General features: G+C 52.7%; 1 protein-coding gene across 1 annotated transcript in view; it reads left to right on the forward strand.

Annotated features, from left to right (window-relative positions):
- The window catches only part of LOC139240896 (E3 ubiquitin-protein ligase MARCHF9-like), a 73,685-nt gene that overhangs the window by 22,769 nt on the left and 28,734 nt on the right, over positions 1-22,182 (forward strand). The window contains exon 2 of the mRNA XM_070869404.1: positions 18,171-18,326. Within this exon, the coding sequence (XP_070725505.1) occupies positions 18,171-18,326 (156 nt within the window). The remainder of the gene's footprint in view (positions 1-18,170; positions 18,327-22,182) is intronic.

The raw sequence follows: 22,182 nt of genomic DNA on the forward strand, positions 1-22,182 counted from the left end.
TGGCCTACTCCTGCTCCTATTTCTTATGTTCTTATGTCAAGCCCCTCATTATCTTATATGTTTTGAAAAGATCACCTCTCATTCTTCTGAATTCCAATGTGTATAGGCCCAACCTCCTCAACCTTTCCTCATAAGTCAACTCCCTCATCTCCGGAATCAACCGAGTGAACCTTCTCTGAACTGCCTCCAAAGCAAGTATATCCTTCCTTAAATACGGAGACCAAAACTGTACGCAGTACTCCAGGTGTGGCCTCACCAATACCCTGGGCTCTGGGGGCCGGGCGTGGCTCAGCCAATCACTGGCCGGTGAATGCAGCCGGCCAACCAGTGGGGGCGGGGAGCGATGGGTGTCAGCTTTAACACGGTCCCCGGCAGCAGACAAGAGGGATCCTCTGTCCATTTTTAATATCACTGCCTCCGAAGGCTGACAGACAGAGAGAAACATACCACACGCTGCATTGCACTCGGTGACAGATTGACAGCAAGAATACTTCAAATGCACAAAGGTCAGCTCCAGACTGGAGACGGAAACCTCAGATTGGGGGTGAGGGGGGTAGGAGACACTTGCCCAGCCTGCAGCAACAACAACCTGCATTTATATAGCGCCTTTAATGTAGTAAAACCTCCCGAGGTGCTTCAATGATCGATTATCAAACAAAAATTGACACCGAGCCATGCAAGGCGATATTGGCGCAGGTGACCAAAAGTTGCGTCAAAGAGGTAGGTTTTAAAGAGCGTCTTAAAGGAGGAGAGAGGCGGAGAGGTTTAGGGAGGGAATTCCAGAGCTTGGGATCCAGGCAACAGAAGGCACGGCCACCGATGGTGGAGTGGCAGAAATCGAGGATGTGCAAAAGGGCAGAATTGGAGGAGCGCAGATATCTCGGGGGCGGGGGGGGGGGCGGGGGGTTATGGGGCTGGAGGAGATTACAGAGATAGGGAGGGGGTGAGGAGGCCATGGAGGGATTTGAAGACAAGGATGAGAATTTTGAAATCGAAGCGTTTCTTAACCGGAAGCCAATGTGGGTCAGCGAGCACAGGGGGTGATGGGTGAGTGGGACTGGGTGTGAGTTAGGACACGGGGCAGTGAGCACAGGGGGTGATGGGTGAGTGGGACTCGGTGTGAGTTAGGACACGGGGCACAGGGAGTGATGGGTGAGCGGGACTCGGTGCGAGTTAGGACACGGGGCAGTGAGCACAGGGGGTGATGGGTGAGCGGGACTGGGTGCAAGTTAGGACACGGGGGCAGTGAGCACAGCGGGTGATGGGTGAGCGGGACTCGGTGCGAGTTAGGACACGGGTCGGTGAGCACACGGGGTGATGGGTGAGCGGGACTCGGTGCGAGTTAGGACACGGGGCAGTGAGCACAGGGGGTGATGGGTGAGCGGGACTGGGTGCAAGTTAGGACACAGGGCAGTGAGCACAGGGGGTGATGGGTGAGCGGGACTCGGTGCGAGTTAGGACACGGGGTCAGTGAGCACAGGGGGTGATGGGTGAGTGGGACTCGGTGCGAGTTAGGACACTGGGCAGTGAGCACAGGGGGTGATGGGTGAGTGGGACTGGGTGTGAGTTAGGACACGGGGTCAGAGAGCACAGGGGGTGATGGGTGAGCGGGACTGGGTGCAAGTTAGGACACGGGGGCAGTGAGCACAGCGGGTGATGGATGAGCGGGACTCGGTGCGAGTTAGGACACGGGGGCAGTGAGCACACGGGGTGATGGGTGAGTGGGACTCGGTGTGAGTTAGGACACGGGGCAGCAAGCACAGGGGGTGATGGGTGAGCGGGACTCGGTGCGAGTTAGGACACGGGGCAGTGAGCACAGGGGGTGATGGGTGAGCGGGACTCGGTGCGAGTTAGGACAGGGGGCAGTGAGCACAGGGGGTGATGGGTGAGTGGGACTCGGTGGGAGTTAGGACACGGGGGCAGTGAGCACAGGGGGTGATGGGTGAGTGGGACTCGGTGGGAGTTAGGACACGGGGGCAGTGAGCACAGGGGGTGATAGGTGAGCGGGACTCGGTGCGAGTTAGGACACGGGGGCAGTGAGCACAGGGGGTGATGGGTGAGCGGGACTCGGTGCGAGTTAGGACAGGGGGCAGTGAGCACAGGGGGTGATGGGTGAGTGGGACTCGGTGGGAGTTAGGACACGGGGGCAGTGAGCACAGGGGGTGATGGGTGAGCGGGACTCGGTGCGAGTTAGGACACGGGGGCAGTGAGCACAGGGGGTGATGGGTGAGTGGGACTCGGTGCGAGTTAGGACACGGGGCAGTGAGCACAGGGGGTGATGGGTGAGCGGGACTGGGTGTGAGTTAGGACACAGGGCAGTGAGCACAGGGGGTGATGGGTGAGTGGGACTCGGTGCGAGTTAGGACACGGGGTCAGTGAGCACAGGGGGTGATGGGTGAGCGGGACTCGGTGCGAGTTAGGACACAGGGCAGTGAGCACAGGGGGTGATGGGTGAGTGGGACTCGGTGCGAGTTAGGACACGGGGGCAGCAGGGTTTTGGATGGGCTTATGTTTACGGAGGGTGGAAGATGGGGGGCCGGTCGCGAGAGCATTGGAATAGTCGAGTGTGGAGGTAACAAAGGCAAATGCTGGTGGTCAAACTGGGCGCCCAGTAACTGAGCTTCTCATTCGCCTGCCTCGATTTATTCTCCAGTTTCCCGCCGTTCTACCTCAGATTGCGGTGAATCGTGCTGAAACAAGAACACGTCGCACAATTTGCTCAAACAGCAGATAATCTGTTTTTAATAATGTTAGTTGAGGGATAAATATTAGCTTAGGACTCCGGGTAGAACTCCCCTGCTCTTCTTCGAAATAGTGCCATGGGATCCTTTGCACCTCAGAGGGCAGACGGGGCCTCGGTTTAACATCGCATCCGAAAAACGGCACCTCAGTACTGCCCCTCCGTCAGTGCGGCGCTCCGTCAGTACTGCCCCTCCGACAGTGCGGTGCTCCCTCAGTACTGCCCCTCCGACAGAGCGGTGCTCCCTCAGTACTGCCCCTCCGACAGTGCGGCGCTCCCTCAGTACTGCCCCTCCGACAGTGCGGCGCTCCCTCAGTACTGCCCCTCCGACAGTGCGGCGCTCCCTCAGTACTGCCCCTCCGACAGAGCGGTGCTCCCTCAGTACTGCCCCTCCGACAGTGCGGCGCTCCCTCAGTACTGCCCCTCCGACAGTGCGGCGCTCCCTCAGTACTGCCCCTCCGACAGTGCGGCGCTCCCTCAGTACTGCCCCTCCGACAGTGCGGCGCTCCCTCAGTACTGCCCTTCCTACAGTGCAGCACTCCCTCCGTCCTGCACTGGAGTATCAGCCTGGATTTCTGTGCTCTAGTCTCTGGCGTGGGACTCGAGCCCACAACTTTCTGACTTCGAGGTGAGATTGCTGCCCCCTGAGCCACGGCTGATAGGTGATGAAACGTGTGGCTGGGAACCTGTCAGTTCCGTGCCGGAGAACAACAGAAGAGACAGAAATAATGCATGGTGGGACGGTTCATGCTAATGGTGAGGAGGGAGCCGGGGAGGGAGTGCGAAGAGTTCACCACCTTAACCAGCGCAGGTCACACAACACTTCAGGCATGCTTGACCTCGATCTGCTTCGGCAGCTTGTTGCTGCACTCGGTTCAGGAGCACTCAGACCATTCACTAGTTGTTTGGCTCTACTTCATATCGAGCGTGAAATGGCCTCGGATGGTGTCTCCCGTGTCCAATCGTATTGGAGTACGGTAGATTTCATTTAAAGGGACAGTCCTGTTTTTCCCTTGGCCAGTTTATGTCAGCCATGGCTCAGTGGGTAGCACCCTCGCCTTGGAGTCAGAAGGTCGTGGGTTCAAGTCCCACTCCAGGGATTTGAGCACATAAATCTAGGCTGACAATCCAGTACAGTGCTGAGGGAGTGCCGCACTGTCAAAGGGGCAGTGTGAAGGAGCGCCGCACTGTCGGAGGGGCAGTGCTGAGGGAGCACCGCACTGTCGGAGGGGCAGTACTGAGGGAGCGCCGCACTGTCGGAGGGGTAGTACTGAGGGAGTGCCGCACTGTCAGAGGGGCAGTAGTGAGGGAACTCCACACTGTCGGAGGGGCAGTACTGAGGGAGCGCCGCACTGTTGGAGGTGCAGTACTGAGGGAGCACCGCACTGTCAGAGGGTCAGTACTGAGGGAGCACCGCACTATCGGAGGTGCAGTACTGAGGGAGCGCTGCACTGTCGGAGGGGCAGTACTGAGGGAGCGCCACACTGTTGGAGGTGCAGTACTGAGGGAGCACCGCACTGTCAGAGGGTCAGTACTGAGGGAGCACCGCACTGTCGGAGGGGCAGTACTGAGGGAATGCCGCACTGTCGGAGGGGCAGTACTGATGAGGGAGTGCCGCACTGTCGGAGGGGCAGTACTGAGGGAATGCCGCACTGTCGGAGGGGCAGTACTGAGGGAGCGCTGCACTGTCGGAGGGGCAGTACTGAGGGAGTACCACACTGTCGGAGGGGCAGTACTGAGGGAGCGCTGCACTGTCGGAGGGGCAGTACTGAGGGAGTGCCGCACTGTCGGAGGTGCCGTCTTTCGGATGAGCCGTTAAACCTAGCCCCCGTCTGCTCTCTCAGGTGGATGTAAAAGATCGCATGGCACTGTTTCGAAGAAGAGCAAGGGAGTTATCCCCGGTGTCCTGGCCAATATTTATCCCTCAATCAACAAAACAAAAACAGATTAACTGGTCATTATCACATTGTTGTTTGTGGGAGCTTGCTGTGCATAAATTGGCTGCCGCATTTCCCACATTACAACAGTGACTACACTTCATAAGTACTTCATTGGCTGGAAAGCGCTTTGGGACGTCCGGTGGTCCTGAAAGGCGTTATATAAATGCATGTCTGTCTTTCTTTAATTCAAACACTGATTGCAATATCTCATTGATCTGATGCTTTGTGAACTGGGAAGGTTTCGGCTGTTTTCTGTCATTCAATAAAGTACTAATTGGTCCGACTGGCATTCCGAGAGGCTGGCACGTGGCCAGGTGTGGGCCCCAGATTCTGGCCCTCCTGAGTTAACTGATCTTGGCCTGGGTGACAGGCAGAGCGGTTTCTGTTGCCCCCGTGCCTCTGGGTTAGAGAGAAGGAAACAAAATTATCCAGGCTTCCCCACTCCTGATCACTATCCTGTGATCCTGCTGGAATGGGATAGGGACAGGATTGAGCGTTGGAGCAGGAGGAGGCCATTCAGCCCCTCGAGCGTGCTCCGCCAATCCATCTGATCACAACTGGTCTGTAACTTAACTCCGTCTACCCGCCTTTCCCCCCTATCGATAATCTATTTTTTATTTGTTTCTGGGATGTGGACGTCGCTTGCAAGGCCGGCATTTATTGCCCATCTTCTTGAACCGCTGCAGTCCGTGTGGTGAAGGTGCTCCCACAGTGCTGTTAGGGAGGGAGTTCCAGGATTGTGACCCAGCGACGATGAAGGAACGGCCGATATATTTCCAAGTCAGGATGGTGTGTGACTTGGACATGATGGTGTTCCCATGCGCATGCTGCCCTTGTCCTTCTAGGTGGTAGAGGTGGTGGGTTTGGGAGGTGCTGCCGAAGAATCTACTACCTGATCATGTTCTGAAGCGGGGTTGTCGGCGGGGGGGGGGAGGTGGGGTCCCCAAGGCTTGGCTCCTGTCCATACGGGCCTTGGGTAAGTGGGATCTGTCTCATAAGAAATAGGAGCAGGCCATTTGGCCCCTTGAGCCTGATCCCGACATTCAATAAGATCATGACTGATCCGATCATGGACTCAGCTCCACTTCCCTGCCCGCTCCCCATAACCCTTTATTCCCTTATTGCTCAAAATCTATCTCCACCTTAAATATATTCAATGACCCAGCTTCCACAGCTCTTTAGAGCAGAGAATTCCATAGATTTATAACCCTCAGAGAAGAAATTTCTCCTCATCTCAGTTTTAAATGGGCGGCCCCTTATTCTAAGACTATATCCCCTCGTTTTAGTTTCCCCTGAGTGGAAATATCCTCTCTGCATCCACCTTGTCGAGCCCCCTCATTATCTGAAAAGCTTCAATCAGATCGCCTTTCATTCTTCTGAACTCCAATGTGTATAGGCCCCAACTTACTCAACCTATCTTCATAAGTCAACCCCTCAGCTCTAGAATCAACCTAGTGAACCTTCTCTGAACAGCCTCCAATGCAAGTATATCCTTCTTTAAATACGGAGACCAAAACTATACAGTACTCCAGGTGTGGCCTCACCAATACCCTGTACAGTTGTTCTCGATAGGGAGAAGGTGTGTACTCCACATCGAGCAAGCGGAACTCCTGCCTGTGCAGGTTCCTCAGTAGCCTGGGTCAGAGATGACAGACCTCCTGCCCGATTGACAGCAAAAAGAGTCTCGTGATTGTAGCACTCGATCAATCACTGCAGTTTCACTGGTAGAACTTCACTGAGGGCAGAAGTCGAAGGGCGAGTACACGGTGTGTTTGATTGGGGTTGGCAGCAGCCTCTGTGAACACTCTATCCTGGTCCGTCTCACCTGTCTCGGGACGTTCCAGTGCACGGAACACCGTATTTACTGCCAACCTGCCGATAGCAACCGTTTCACACTCTGCGTTTTCTCACGCAGATCGCAATTATGCTGTGTAGTTTCTCGCTGTATTTGCTGCCTGATTTTCCTGTACCCACAGGCACTCAAAACACGGGAAGCTACAAGTGTGACCATATCTTTTCCTGTGTGTGTCTGAGCATCTGTGTGTGTGTGTACATGACTTTATATGTATATGTGTACGTGTCTATATGTGTGCATGTGCCTGCATGTGTAATGTGTGTGTCTGTATATATTTGCATCTGTGTATGTGTGTCTATATTACATGTGTGTGTTATATATATATATGTGTGTTTCTCTGTCTAGCACTCTCCCTCTCAATCTATCCCTCAATCTAGCTCCGCCTCTCTCGGTCTCCCTTCCTCTCTGTCACTCTCTCTCTCTCTTTCTCTCTCTCTCTCTCTCTCTGTCTGTGTGTGTGTGTGTGTCTCTCTCTCTCTCTCTCTCTCTCTCTCTGTTATGTATGCAATAAAGGTTCAAACTGAGTACTGTTTAACTAAGCAAGGTACAATCTTGCCTCTGCTTTATTTTGGCCCAAAGTGCCTGACTCACAAAATGGCTGGCCTTTTATACCAGAGCAGCACCATGTGCGTGCTGCTCAATGGCCTCCAACAATGACACCATCTGGAGGCTACAAACAGCATGTACATACATGACAATACCCTCCTCTGAGATCTTATCACAGTCTTTCACAGGTTGGGATGGTCCGGTGCTTTACACTCCCGGGTTGACCGTCTCAGTTCGATTCTGGCCTTGGGTGAATGTGCGGGGTCTGTTGTGGCTGGTGGCTGGATGACTGACTTGTTGGGGGTGGCAGTGGCCATGTCAGGAATTGCAAGTCCATTTTTATTGAACAAGTCCGTGATGGAAATTCCGGGTTCACTGATGACCCTTGAGTCCACTGAAGGCTGCTGATAGGTTGGTTGGTCGTCGACGGTTTCTTCGTCCGACTGCTCTGGCTTGTCTGTGTGCCTCAGCTTTGTTTGATCCATGTGTTTCCTGCAAGTTTGCCCATTCTTGAGCTTAATAACAAATACTCTGTTGCCCTCCTTGGCCATGACCGTACCAGCGATTTATCTGGGACCCTGACCAGAATTCAACACATATACAGGATCATTAACAGAAATCTCGCATGACACAGTTGCGTGATTGTGGTACCCTTGTTGACTCTGTCTTCTGTATTCAACATGATTACTTAAATCTGGATGTACCAGAGATAACTTGGTCTTAAGACCTCTTTTCATCATGAGTTCAGCAGGCAAGACCCCTGAGTGTGTGGGGTCTTGTCCTGTAACTCAGCAATATGCAGGACAAGCGGGTCTGCAGTGACCCTTGGGTTACTCTCCTCATGCTTTGCTTGATAATTTGTACTGCATGTTCTGCTTGCCCGTTGGACGCAGGCTTGAACGGTGCTGACCTTACATGTTTTATGCCGTTAAGTTTTACAAACTCCTGAAACTCCTGACTGGTGAAGCACGACCCATTGTCGCTCACCACTATGTCAGGCAGACCATGTGTCGCGAACATGACATTGAGATTCTCTATGGTTGCCGTGAACGTACTAGATGACATGATTATGCATTCTATCCACTTCAAATAAGCATCCACCACCACTAAAAACATTTTGCCCAGGAAGGGACCTGCAAAATCTACATGGATCCTGGACCAAGGTTTAGATGGCCATGATCACAGACTCAGCAGCGATTCCGCTGGTGCTTTGCTGAGCTGCATGCAGGTGTTGCACTGATGCACGCATGCTTCCAGCTCAGAATCAATTCCTGGCCACCATACGTGGGACCTGGCGATGGCCTTCATCACTATTCCAGGATGTGTGATGTGTAACTCACGCACAAGCTTCTCTCTCTCTTTCTTAGGCGTTACAACTCGATTTCCCCACAATATGCAATCTGCTCGAATAGACAGTTCGTCCTTGCGACGAATGTACGGTTTGGCCCCTCGCACATTTGCTTAGGTATGGCAGACCAATCCCCTTTGAGGATGCAACCCTTTACCACCGATAATATCGGGTCCTGGCTGGTCCAGGTCTTAACTTGTTGAGCCGTGACAGGGGTACCTTCACTCTCAAAAGCATCCGTGATTAACATTAAATCTGCCGGTTGTGGCGTTTCCATCTCCGGTGTGGGCAACGGCAACCGGCTCAAAGCATCGGCACAATTCTCTGTGCCAGGTTTGTGGCGAATGACATAATCATAGGCAGATAATGTCAGCGTCCACCTTTGGATGCGGGATGAAGCGTTGGTATTGATACCTTTGCTCTCGGAAAACAACGAAATGGGCGACTTGTGATCGGTCTCTAATTCGAACCTCAGACCGAACAGGTATTGATGCATCTTCTTAACACCGTACACACACGCTAAAGCTGCTTTTTCTACCATACTGTAGGCTCTTTCTGCTTTAGACAAACTTTTGGATGCATACGCGACAGGTTGAAGTTTCCCCGACTCATTGGCTTGTTGTAACACGCAACCAATTTCATATGACGATGCGTCACAGGCCAAAACTAAACGTTTACATGGGGCATAATATACCAGCAGCTTGTTCGAGCAAAGCAGATTAGTGGCTTTCTCAAAGACGCTCTCTTGCAATACACCCCATACCCAGTTGTTGCCTTTTCTCAATAGCATGTGCAGTGGTTCAAGTAAGGTGTTCAATTTAGGTAGGAAGTTACCAAAGTAGTTGAGTAGACCCAGGAACGAACGCAGCTCCGTCACGTTCTGCGGCTTGGGTGCATTCTTCATGGCTTTGGTTTTCACGTCAGTCGGTCTGATGCCATCAGCGGCGATTTTCCTCCCGAGGAATTCTACTTCCAGTGCCATGAAGACGCACTTCGAGCATTTAAGTCTGAGTCCCACTCTGTCCAATCGCAGTAGAACCTCTTCCAGGTTGTTCAGATGTTCCTTGGAGTCACGACCTGTGATCAGGATGTCACCTTGGAACACGACGGTTCTGGGAATGGACTTCAGTAGACTTTCCATATTCCTCTGGAATATTGCTGCAGCCGAGCGACTTCTAAATGGGCACCTGTGGTAAATAAACAATCCTTTGTGCGTGTTAATGCACCTAAGTCTCTTCGACGTCTCAACCAACTCCTGCGTCATATAGGCCGACGTCAAGTACAGCTTTGTGAACGACTTCCCTCCGGCTAGCATTGCAAACAAGTCATCAGCCTTCGGTAATGGATACTGATCTTGTTTCAAAACCCTGTTGATCGTAGCCTTGTAGTCTCCACAGATTCTGACTGTGCCATCACTTTTCAGCACAGGAACAATGGGGCTGGCCCATTCATTAAATTCGACCGATGATATGATCCCTTCACGCTGGAGTCTGTCAAGTTCAATTTTGGCCTTCTCCCTCATCATGTATGGGACTGCCCGAACTTTATGATGGACGGGTATTGCATCTGAGTCCACGTGGATCTGCACCTTGGCTCCCGTGAAGTTGCTGATACCCGGTTCGAACAGTAAGGGGAACTTGCTCAATACTTGGGCACATGTATCTTCCTCCGACGACAACGCCTTTATATCGTTCCAGTCGCATCTGACTTTCTCCAACCAGCTCCTGCCGAGCAGCGTTGGGCCATTGCCTGGAACAATCCACAGCAGTAACTCGTGAACCGCACCGTTATACGACACATTACTTTGTGCACTGCCAATCATCTTTATCAGTTCTTTGGTGTACGTGCGCAGCTTGACGTTAACAGGGCTCAGCCTGGGCCTCACAGTCTTAATATCCCACAGCTTATTAAATGCCCTCTCATTCATGATCGATTGACTCGCCCCCGTGTCCAGTTCTATCGATACTGGTATCCCGTTAAACTTCACGTTAATCAAAATTGGTTTACTCTTGATTATGAAAGAGTACAGTCCACACATTTCTTCCTCTGGCACCTCGGATTGCCTATCCAGATCCACGCTAGTCTGATGCTCATCCTCCACGTGGTGTGTCGCAGCACGCTTGCTCATCTGCGGACACTTGCGCTGGAGATGCCCCACTCTCAGACAGCCTTTGCACCTATATTGTTTAAATCGGCACTGCTGGTGCCGATGATTTCCCCCACAACGCCAACACGGAGAAGTCGGATACATTCCCGCTGACGGACTTTGGGCAGCCACAGGTTTCGCAAACTCAGCCGGATAGGCCCTGCCACGTGCCGCTCTGCCGAACGCCGAATCAATCGCATTTACAGTACTTGCCGAGGTTCGGTTCTTCACCGCTATTTGCTTTAGACTCCTGTCCATCGTCATACATGATTGAGCGATCTGGATGGCCCTTTTTAAATTCAATTCCTCCACCGGCAGAAGTTTGCGCAGGATCACCTCGTGGTTGATACCGATAACAAAGAAGTCCCGCAGCATGTCTGTCAATACCGTCCCAAACTTGCACGGTTCCGCTAGACGTCTCAGGTTGGCAACATAGAAACATAGACATAGAAAATAGATGCAGGAGTAGGCCATTCGATCCTTCGAGCCTACACCACCATTCAATAAGATCATGGCTGATCATTCCCTCAGTACCCCTTTCCTGCTTTCTCTCCATACCCCTTGATCCCTTTAGCCGTAAGGGCCATATCTAACTCCCTCTTGAATATATCCAACGAACTGGCCTCAACAACTCTCTGCGGCAGGGAATTCAACAGGTTAACAACTCTCTGAGTGAAGAAGTTTCTCCTCATCTCAGTCCTAAATGGCTTACCCCTTATCCTTAGACTGTGTCCACTGGTTCTGGACTTCCCCAACATTGGGAACATTCTTCCTGCATCTAACCTGTCCAGTCCTGTCAAAAATGTTATATGTTTCTCTGAGATCCCCTCTCATCCTTTTAAACTCCAGTGAATACAGGCCCAGTCGATCCAGTCTCTCCTCATATGTCAGTCCTACCATCCCGGGAATCAGTCTGGTGAACCTTCGCTGCACTCCCTCAATAGCAAGAACGTCCTTCCTCAGATTAGGAGAGCAAAACTGAACACAATATTCCAGGTGAGGCCTCACCAAGGCCGTGTACAGCTGCAATAAGACCTCCCTGCTCCTATACTCAAATTCCCTAGCTATGAAGGCCAACATACCATTTGCCTTCTTCACTGCCTGTTGTACCTGCATGCCAACTTTCAATGACTGATGTACCATGACACCCAGGTCTCGTTGCACCTCCCCTTTTCCTAATCTGCTGCCATTCAGATAATATTCTGCCTTCGTGTTTTTGCCACCAAAGTGGATAACCTCACATTTATCCACATTATACTGCATCTGCCATGCATGTGCCCACTCGCCTAACCTGTCCAAGTTACCCTGCAGCCTCCTAGCATCCTCCTCACAGCTCACATGAATTCTGCCGCGCTCTGGCCCTCCGATCGAACGTGTGTATCAAACCTATATCTCGAGATGATGATGCCGTCATCTGGCTTAAGGTGCTCCCGTACCAATGTACACAATTCCTCATACGTTTTCTCTGTTGGATCACTAGGCATGAGTAGATTCTTTATCAGACCGTAGATCTTTGAACCGCACACAGTGAGGAACACGGCCCAGCACTGATCTGCATCGTCGACCCCCTCCATTTTGTTGGCCACGAAGTACTGGTTCAAACGGCTCACAAAGTCTGCCCAGTCTTCTCCCTCCACAAATCGCTCTAAAAATCCAATCGTGCTCATTTTGCAAACAAAGGTCCTTGTATTTTTGTCGCCTAATGTTATGTATGCAATAAAGGTTCAAACTGAGTACTGTTTAACTGAACAAGGTACAACTTTGCTTTTGCTTTATTTTGGCCCAAAGTGCCTGACTCACAAAATGGCTGGCCTTTTATACCAGAGCAGCACCATGTGTGTGCTGCTCACTGGCCTCCAACAATGACACCATCTGGTGGTTACAAACAGCATGTACTTACATGACACTCTCTCCCTCTCTGTGTCTCTCTCTCTGTCTCTGTCTCTCTCTTTCCCTCTGTCTCTCTCTCTCTCTGTCTCTCTCTTTCCCTCTGTCTCTGTCTCTCTCCCTCTCTGTGTCTCTGTCTCTCTCTCTCTCTGTCTCTTTCTCTCTCTCTCTCTCTCTCTCTCTCGCCCTCTCTGTCTCGCTCCCTCTCTGTCTTTCTCCTTTTCTGTCTCTTCGTCTCCCTCTCTCCTTTCCTCCTCTCCCTTTCTAACGACGCTGAGTAACTGGGTTGTATTTGAGTTTTGCTGGTATCAGTTTTAGAAGTGGGTATGGTGTGTCGGAGTGCTGGGGGCAGACTCCCCCAGATGTTCCTGTCTGACATTGCTTCATTCGATGGCCTTTCCACCATTCTGGAGGAAGCGTCTCGCCTGAAGCGCGAGGGGACATTTTAATTCCACCAGAGGAAGCAAATTCGTTTTTGCAAAATTTAAAATGGGAGATTAGAAGCAAAATGAAATTCTGGTGGTTTGTACGATATGTTAAAACGAATTGAAGACCTTTTTGTGAAGGGCGTATGGTTTGTCTGCTTCCCTCCATTACTGGACTGATGTAAGCCTCAGGCTTAAATTTAAACCGGGCAATTTTCACTGTTTTCATTCCCAATTGAAATGCGATCAACAAAAACTTAATCTTGTTGACACGATCATTTACTTTCTTATTTTTGGACGAATTTGATTGATTAGGGCCTTTAAAAGCAATATCTGAATTTTCTGCTGGCAGCGTCACTTAATAGCCGAAGAGCTGGGGTTACAATATACATATCGTTCTTGCCTATGAATCTCTATTTTTAAATTAAGCAGTGAATTTGATTGAGTTCACCCAGTCCGATTTAACAACTGTTTAAACGTGTTACGAACATCCGACTGCCCTGCTGCCTTGTACCCAACCCGTTTGATGGTGAAAAGTACCCTGGAACACGCAGGACGTATGACAGAGGGCATCAGGCTACACGCTCGGGTACCGCAGGGGTCTCCGCAGTTACGCAAGTGCCAGTCGTGGCTCAGTGGGCAGCACTCGCAACTCTTGAGTCAAAAGGTCGTGGCTTCAAGTCCCACTCCAGAGACTTGAACCCCATAAACCAGGCCGACACTCCCAGTGCAGTACTGAGGGAGCGCCGCACTGTCGGAGGGGCACTACTGAGGGAGTGCCGCACTGTCGGAGGGGCAGTACTGAGGGAGTGCCGCACTGTCGAAGGGGCGGGTACTGAGGGAGCACCGCACTGTCGGAGGGGCAGTACTGAGGGAGTGCCGCACTGTCGGAGGGTCAGTACTGAGGGAGTGCCGCACTGTCGGAGGGGCAGTACTGAGGGAGTGCCGCACTGTCGGAGGGGCAGTACTGAGGGAGTGCCGCACTGTCGGAGGGGCAGTACTGAGGGAGTGCCGCACTTTCGGAGGGTCAGTACTGAGGGAGCGGTGCACTGTCGGAGGGGCAGTACTGAGGGAGCGGTGCACTGTCGGAGGGGCAGTACTGAGGGAGCGGTGCACTGTCGGAGGGGCAGTACTGAGGGAGTGCCGCACTGTCGGAGGGGCAGTACTGAGGGAGTGCCGCACTTTCGGAGGGGCGGTACTGAGGGAGCGCCGCACTGTCGGAGGGTCAGTACTGAGTGCACTGTCGGAGGGGCAGTACCGAGGGAGCGGTGCACTGTTGGAGGGGCAGTACTGAGGGAGCGGTGCACTGTCGGAGGGGCAGTACTGAGGGAGTGCCGCACTGTCGGAGGGGCAGTACTGAGGGAGCGCCGCACTGTCGGAGGGTCAGTACTGAGGGAGCGCCGCACTGTCAGAGGGTCAGTACTGAGGGAGCGGTGCACTGTCGGAGGGGCAGTACTGAGGGAGTGCCGCACTGTCGGAGGGGCAGTACTGAGGGAGCGGTGCACTGTCGGAGGGGCAGCACTGAGGGAGTGCCGCACTATCGGAGGGGCAGTACTGAGGGAGCGCCGCACTGTCGGAGGGTCAGTACTGAGGGAGCGCCGCACTGTCGGAGGGTCAGTACTGAGGGAGCTCCGCACTGTCGGAGGGGCAGTACTGAGGGAGCTCCGCACTGTCGGAGGGTCAGTACTGAGGGAGCGCCGCACTGTCGGAGGGTCAGTACTGAGGGAGCTCCGCACTGTCGGAGGGGCAGTACTGAGGGAGCTCCGCACTGTCGGAGGGGCGGTGTAACTGAGTACACTTCCAAAGTACTTCATTGGCTGTAAAGCACTTGGGGTCGTCCTGACGCTATATAAATGCAAGTCTTTCTATAAAGTGACGGATGTATAACGTGGAACAGGTCCGTACTCCACGCTTGCAGGTGCCATAATAATGGGTTTCAACAGTATCGGGTTAGCACGTGGATTGCTTATAAAGAAACGAGCCATGGTTTGGCAGTGACTTCTTCGTGATGGTATTGCCTCCTTAAATGGAAGTGTAGTTTGGGATGGGAGTGGGGGGGCGGCGGTAAGAGGGAAAGAAGTTCATGGTCACAATGTAGGCAATGGAAAGGACCAAACTGCAAAATCAATAACTAACTGAGATCACCGGGGTCACAGAGAAAAAGCACGGGGCCTCCACGTATCCTCAGAACGTAGTTCTGAGAGGGCTCGACAAGGTGGATGCAGAGAGGATATTTCCACTCATAGGGGAAACTAAAACTAAGGAACATAGTCTCAGAATAAGAGGCCGCCCATTTAAAACTGAGATGAGGAGGAATTTCTTCTCTCTGAGGATTGCAAATCTGTGGAATTCTCTGCCCCAGAGAGCTGTGGAGGCTGGGACATTGAATATATTTAAGGTGGAGATAGACAGATTTTTGAGCGATAAGGGAGTGAAGGGTTATGGGGAGCGGGCAGGGAAGTGGAGCTGAGTCCATGATCAGATCAGCCATGATCGTATTAAATGGTGGAGCAGGCTCGAGGGGCCGTATGGCCTACTGCTCCTAATTCTTATGTTCTTATTTCATAAATCTTTACACGGATATGCATACAAGTGGTACAATTGGCCCGGGTTTCTTGGTCTGGATTGCTGCCCAGTGACTCCTCACCCCCTGCTCGAGAATTTGAGCGTGTGTCTAGACATTGGGTGATGATGGCATCTGACTAGGCTGGAATGCACGTCACGGCTGAATAACCTGGCAACCCTTAGTGCCTGGGCTCAGACAGCAAGGGACAGTGGCAGTATGGATACGAAATTGGCTAAGCGACAGGAAACAGGGAGTAGTGGTGAACGGTTGTTTTTTAGACTGCAGGAGGTTCTGGGACCACTGCATTTCTTGATGTATATTAATGGCTTGGATGTGGGTGTGCAGGGCACAATTTCAAAATTTGCAGATGACACCAAACAGTGAACAGTGAGGAGGGTGGTGACAGACTTCAGGAAGACACAGACAGGCTGGTGGGATGGGCGGGCATGTGGCAGATGAAACTTAACGCAGAAAAGTGCAAAGTGATACATTTTGGTCGAAAGAATGAGGAGAGGAAATGTAAACTAAAGGGTACAATCCTAAAGGGGGTACATGAACAGAGAGACCTGGGGGTATATGTGGACAAATCGTTGAAGGTGGCAGGGCAGGTTGAGAAAGTGATTAAAAAGGTTTAAGGGATTCTGGGCTTCATAAATAAAGGTATAGAGTACAGAAGCCTGGATATTATGATGAACCTGTATAAAACACTGGTTCGGCCTCAACTGGAGAATTGTGTTCAATTCTGGGCATCGTACTTTCGGAAGGATGTGAAGGCCTTAGCGAGGGTGCAGAAAAAATTCATGAGAATGATTCCAGGAATGGGGGACTTCAGTTATGTTGATAGACTGGAGAAGCTGGGGTTGTTCTCCTTGGAGCAGAGAAGGTTGAGAGGCGATTTGATCGAGGTGTTCAAAATCATGAGGGACCTGGACAGAGTAGATAGGGAGAAACTGTTCCCATTGGCAGAAGGGCCAAGAACCAAAGGACACAGATTTAAGGTGATCGGCAAAAGAACCAAAGGTGATGTAAGAAAAAACTTTACACAGCGAGTGGTTAGGATCTGGAATGCACTGCCTGAAAGGGTGGTGGAGGCAGACCCAATTGTGGCTTTCAAAAGGGAGTTGGATAAGTATCTGAAGGAAAAGAAATTGCAGGGCTACGGGGAAAGGGCAGGGGAGTGGGACTAGCTGAGAGTCAGCACGGGCTCGACGGGCCAAATGGCGTTTTTCTGTGCTGTAACGGTTCCATGATTTTATGAAGAATGTCCGTTTAGGACGAGGGACTTGGGGGGCTACTATATCCCAGCAAGAGTCGGGTGGCGGTGGGGAGGAATAAATCTCATCAAAAAAAGATGAGATCAAGGTAAGTGTGTCGCTTGGTGTGAGCTCTTGTTAAGAGTACTTCCTTCTTTTAATGTAGTGTGAAAATAACAGGGTTGTAGTGATTCAGAATCCCTGTGGGGATGTCATCTGTGATTGTGCCACCTCGAGTGGATAATAATAGACTGGAGGTATGTGTGGGCTGTGTTACTGCGGTTGATGTGGTTCTGTGTGCTCGGAGACCTGTTGGAGACAAGAGGAGCAATGTGCTTCATCTCCGTCTCAAATCCAAACAGCAAATCTTACCTATTGAATAGACGGGCACAGGTCAACCGTGGCTCAGTGGGTAGCACTCTCGATCTGAAGCAGAAGGTCATGGGTTCAAGTCCCACTCCAGAGACTTGAGCACATAAATCTAGGCTGACACTCCCAGAGCAGTACAGTGAGATCGCTGCACTATCGGAGGGGCGGTACTGAGGGAGAGCCGTACTGTCGGAGGGGCGGTACTGAGGGAGTGCCACACTGTCGGAGGGGCAGTACTGAGGGAGCGCTGCACTGTCGGAGGGGCAGTACTGAGGGAGTGCCGCACTGTCGGAGGGGCAGTACTGAGGGAGCGCCGCACTGTCGGAGGGGCAGTACTGAGGGAGCGCCGCACTGTCGGAGGGGCAGTACTGAGGGAGCGCTGCACTGTCGGAGGGGCAGTACTGAGGGAGCGCCGCACTGTCGGAGGGGCAGTACTGAGGGAGCGCCGCACTGTCGGAGGGGCAGTACTGAGGGAGCGCCGCACTGTCGGAGGGGCAGTACTGAGGGAGTGCTGCACTGTCGCAGGGGTAGTACTGGGGGAGTGCCGCACTGTCGGAGGGGCAGTACTGAGGGATTGCTGCACTGTCGGAGGGGCAGTACTGAGGGAGTGCCGCACTGTCGGAGGGGCAGTACTGAGGAAGCGCCGCACTGTCGGAGGGGCAGTACTGAGGGAGTGCTGCACTGTCAGAGGTGCCGTCTTTCGGATGAGACGTCTGCTCTCGCTGGTGGATGTAAAAGCTCCCATGGCACTATTTCGAGAGCAGGGGAGTTCTCCCCAGTGTCCTGGTCAATATTTATCCCTCAATAAACATCCCTAGAACAGTGATATGGGTCATTATCACGTTGCTGTTTGTGGGAGCTTGCTGTGCGCAAATTGGCCGCCGCATTTCCTATATTGGAACGACTACAGCTCAAAAGTACTTCATTGGCTCTAAAGCGCTTTGGGACGTGCAGTGGTCGCGAAAGGCGCTATATAAATGCAACGTGGTTCTTTAAATGGTTGGAATTTGCTGTGTGCAGCGCCTAATGGGGAGGCTCTGCATCCTCCCACAAGTGCGTGTGTGATTAACGTGCTGTGTGTTGTGTGTTTTGCAGGGTGATTTGCTGAGCCCCTGTCGGTGTGACGGCTCCGTGCGGTGCACCCACCAGCCGTGCCTAATCCGCTGGATCAGCGAGAGGGGCTCGTGGAGCTGTGAGCTGTGTTACTTTAAATACCAGGTCCTGGCCATCAGCACCAAGAACCCCCTGCAGGTCAGTGCCCCCACCCCTGCCGTGCGCGTTGGCAAGCCGGGCGAGAGAAGCGCACCGCGGTTGTGTTCCCTCTCTGTCGCAGTTGTTGTCTCGTCCTTGGCCTCTCCATGACAGATCGGCCCTGGCCCACACGCTCCGGGTGGGCCTGCCCGACCGCCCCCCCCTCGCCAATGCTTCAAGGCTGTCGGATAGTGTCTGAGCTCCCTCGTGATATTCCATTGCTGCCCCTTCCTCACTCCCAGCACGTCTGCGATCCCCCAGTTGGCCTTTGGCGTGGTGCGGAGCGTTCGTGGTGGTGGTCGGTGCTGCAGAGCGAGGGTCAGGGGGTCAGGGGTCAGCGTCGCTCACTTCTTGCTCTGCGCTGTGTCGGCCGGGGAAGTGCCTGGAGGCTGGGCCTTCTCCCAGTCGGAGGGAGGCAGAGAGTGAGAGAGTCGAGTGAGATGGAGGGGAGGGGGCCAATCACGCCAGGGGAGTTGCTCCTGCCTCCTATTGGCCGTTTACTGCAGGACAGGCCGTAGATTGGGAGCAGGGTATCGGATCCAGGAATAAGGGATGAGCATTTTTTTCAAAAGGGCGGGGGTTCAATGAGATCATGGCTGATCTTCTACCTCAACTCCACTTTCCTGCACTATCCCCATATCCTTTGATTCCCCTAGAGTCCAACAATCTATTGATCTCTGTCTTGAATATACTCAACGACTGAGCCTCCAGAGCCCTCTGGGGTGGAGAGTTCCAGAGATTCACCACCCTCTGAGTGAAGAAGTTTCGCCTCATCTCAGTTTTAAATGGCCGGCCCCAGATTCTGAGACTGTGACCCCCGGTTCTAGACTCCCCAGCCCGGGGAAACGTCCTCCCTGCATCTGGAGTCCATTATTAAGGAAGCAGTAGTGGGACATTTGGAAAAGCATGATTCAATCCAGCAGAGTCAGCATGGATTTATGAAGGGGATGTTTGACAAATTTGCTGGAGTTCTTTGAGGATGTAACGAGCAGGGTGGATAAGGGGGAACCAGTGGATGTGGTGTATTTGGATTTCAGAAGGCATTCGATAAGGTACCACATGAGGTTACTGCACAAGATATAAGCTCACGGGGTTAGAGGTAATATATTAGCATGGATAGAGGATTGGTTAACTAACAGAAAACAGAGAGTCGGGATAAATGGGTCATTTTCCGGTTGACAAACAGTGACTAGTGAGGTGCCGCAGGGATCGGTGCTGGGGCCTCAACTATTTACAATCTATATAAATTACTTGGATGAAGGGACCGAATGTAATGTAGCCAAGTTTGCTGATGATACAAAGATGGGTGGGAAAGCAAATTGTGAGGAGGACACAAAAAATCTGCAAAGGGATATAGACAGGCTAAGTGAGTGGGCAAAAATTTGTCAGATGGAGTATAATGTGGGAAAATGTGAGGTTATCCACTTTGGCAGAAATAATAGAAAAGCAAATTATAATTTAAATGGAGAAAAATTGCAAAGTGCTGCAGTACAGAGAGACCTGGGGGTCCTTGTGCATGAAACACAAAAAGTTAGTTCGCAAGTGATCAGGAAGGCGAATAGAATGTTGGCCTTTATTGCAAGGGTGATAGAGTATAAAAGCAGAGAAGTCCTGCTACAACTGTACAGGGTATTGGTGAGGCCACACCTGAAGTACTGCGTACAGTTTTGGTCTCCATATTTAAGGAAGGATATACTTGCATTGGAGACTGTTCAGAGAAGGTTCACTAGGTTGATTCCGGAGATGAGGGGATTGACTTATATACATTGGAGTTCAGAAGAATGAGAGATGATCTTATTGAAACATATAAGATAATGAGGGGGCTCGATAAGGTGGATGCAGAGAGGATATTTCCACTCATTGGGGAAACTAAAACTAGAGGACATAGTCTCAGAACAAGGGGCTGCTCATTTAAAACTGAGATGGGGAGGAATTTCTTCTCTCAGAGGGTTGTAAATCTGTGGAATTCTCTGTCCCAGAGAGCTGTGGAGGTTGGGTCATTGAATATATTTAAGGTGGAGATAGACAGATTTTTGAGCGATAAGGAAGTAAAGGGTTATGGGGAGCGGGCAGGGAAGTGGAGCTGGGTCCATGATCGTATTAAATGGCGGAGCAGGCTCGAGGGGCCAGATGGCCTACTCCTGCTCCTATTTCTTATGTTCTTGTGTTACATTGGACGTGATGTTGCCGTGATGCGAGCAAAGTCTCTGGACACAGCTCTCTCCACAACCAAACAAGAAACGCCCCCCCCCCCCCCCCCCCCCTCACCCCCATCCCTCAAGCACTTTTCCTGAAGACATTGACCCCTTTAAACATTGAAGCAAGTGGCTTTGTTAACGAGTGGTCGATGCAATGTTGCGCACGGGGGGAGTTGAGATATGAACTGGGCGGGCAAGGGGGAAGAGGAGGGCCTGATGAAAATGGGCGTAGCCTGCGAGTGGAATAGCCTGGCTTACAGGTGATCGTCTTCCTCTGCACTCACGCTCCTCCAAGTGGCATGCTCGAATTCCGGAGCACTGGAGCATCAAATGGATTGCTGTGCTCGCTGCAGCTAGACTAAGCCAGCAAGCATCCCAGAGTGTGTACATGTATCTCTCGGTCACACCTCCTCTGCTCCCAGTGCCCACGGTCACCGATCCCGCTGTAGGACTGAGGATGAGCTGTAAGACGCATTGTCCTGCCACTGTGACCTGCTGGGCCCCTGATGATGGACAGCTAACTACCTCCAGGTGCGTTACAAGACAACAATCCAGTCGAGTGGACGAGACGATTGTAAAGCATGCGAATGGCTACATGATGGCGTCACCTCGGATCAGCGCCTGGACTTCGCTTTGAGGTCCTGCGATGGAAACTCGCCACAGCTTTAAATCTGTAGGTTGGCATCCTCCCATTGGGCTGAAGGCCATTGATGCAGCGCTGTTGTTTTACCGGATATCAGCCAGTAGCGCAGTGGGTAGCACCCTTGCCTCTGAGTCAAAAGGTTGTGGGTTCAATCCCCACTCCAGGGACTTGAGCCCAAAAATCTACGCCGACACTCCAGCGCAATACTGAGGGAGTGCCGCACTGTCGGAGGGGCAGTACTGAGGGAGCGCTGCACTGTCGGAGGGGCAGTACTGAGGGAGTGCTGCACTGTCGGAGGGGCAGTACTGAGGGAGCGCCGCACTGTCGGAGGGGCAGTACTGAGGGAGTGCTGCACTGTCGGAGGGGCAGTACTGAGGGAGCACCGCACTGTCGGAGGGGCAGTACTGAGGGAGCGCTGCACTGTCGGAGGGGCAGTACTGAGGGAGTGCTGCACTGTCGGAGGGGCAGTACTGAGGGAGCGCCGCACTGTCGGAGGGGCAGTACTGAGGGAGTGCTGCACTGTCGGAGGGGCAGTACTGAGGGAGCACCGCACTGTCGGAGGGGCAGCACTGAGGGAGCGCTGCACTGTCGGAGGGGCAGTACTGAGGGAGCGCCGCACTGTCGGAGGGGCAGTACTGAGGGAGCGCCACACTGTCGGAGGGGCAGTACTGAGGGAGTGCTGCACTGTCGGAGGGGCAGTACTGAGGGAGCGCCGCACTGTCGGAGGGGCAGTACTGAGGGAGCGCCGCACTGTCAGGGCAGCACTGAGGGAGCGCTGCACTGTCGGAGGGGCAGTACTGAGGGAGCGCCGCGCTGTCGGAGGGGCAGTACTGAGGGAGCCCTGCACTGTCGGAGGGGCAGTACTGAGGGAGCCCTGCACTGTCGGAGGGGCAGTTCTGAGGGAGCGCCGCACTGTCAGGGCAGCACTGAGAGAGCGCTGCACTGTCGGAGGGGCAGTAGTGAGGGAGCCCCGCACTGTCGGAGGGGCAGTACTGAGGGAGCGCCGCACTGTCGG

The sequence above is a fragment of the Pristiophorus japonicus genome, chromosome X (genome assembly GCF_044704955.1).
Source record: "Pristiophorus japonicus isolate sPriJap1 chromosome X, sPriJap1.hap1, whole genome shotgun sequence".
NCBI classification, from domain to species: Eukaryota; Metazoa; Chordata; class Chondrichthyes; family Pristiophoridae; genus Pristiophorus; species Pristiophorus japonicus.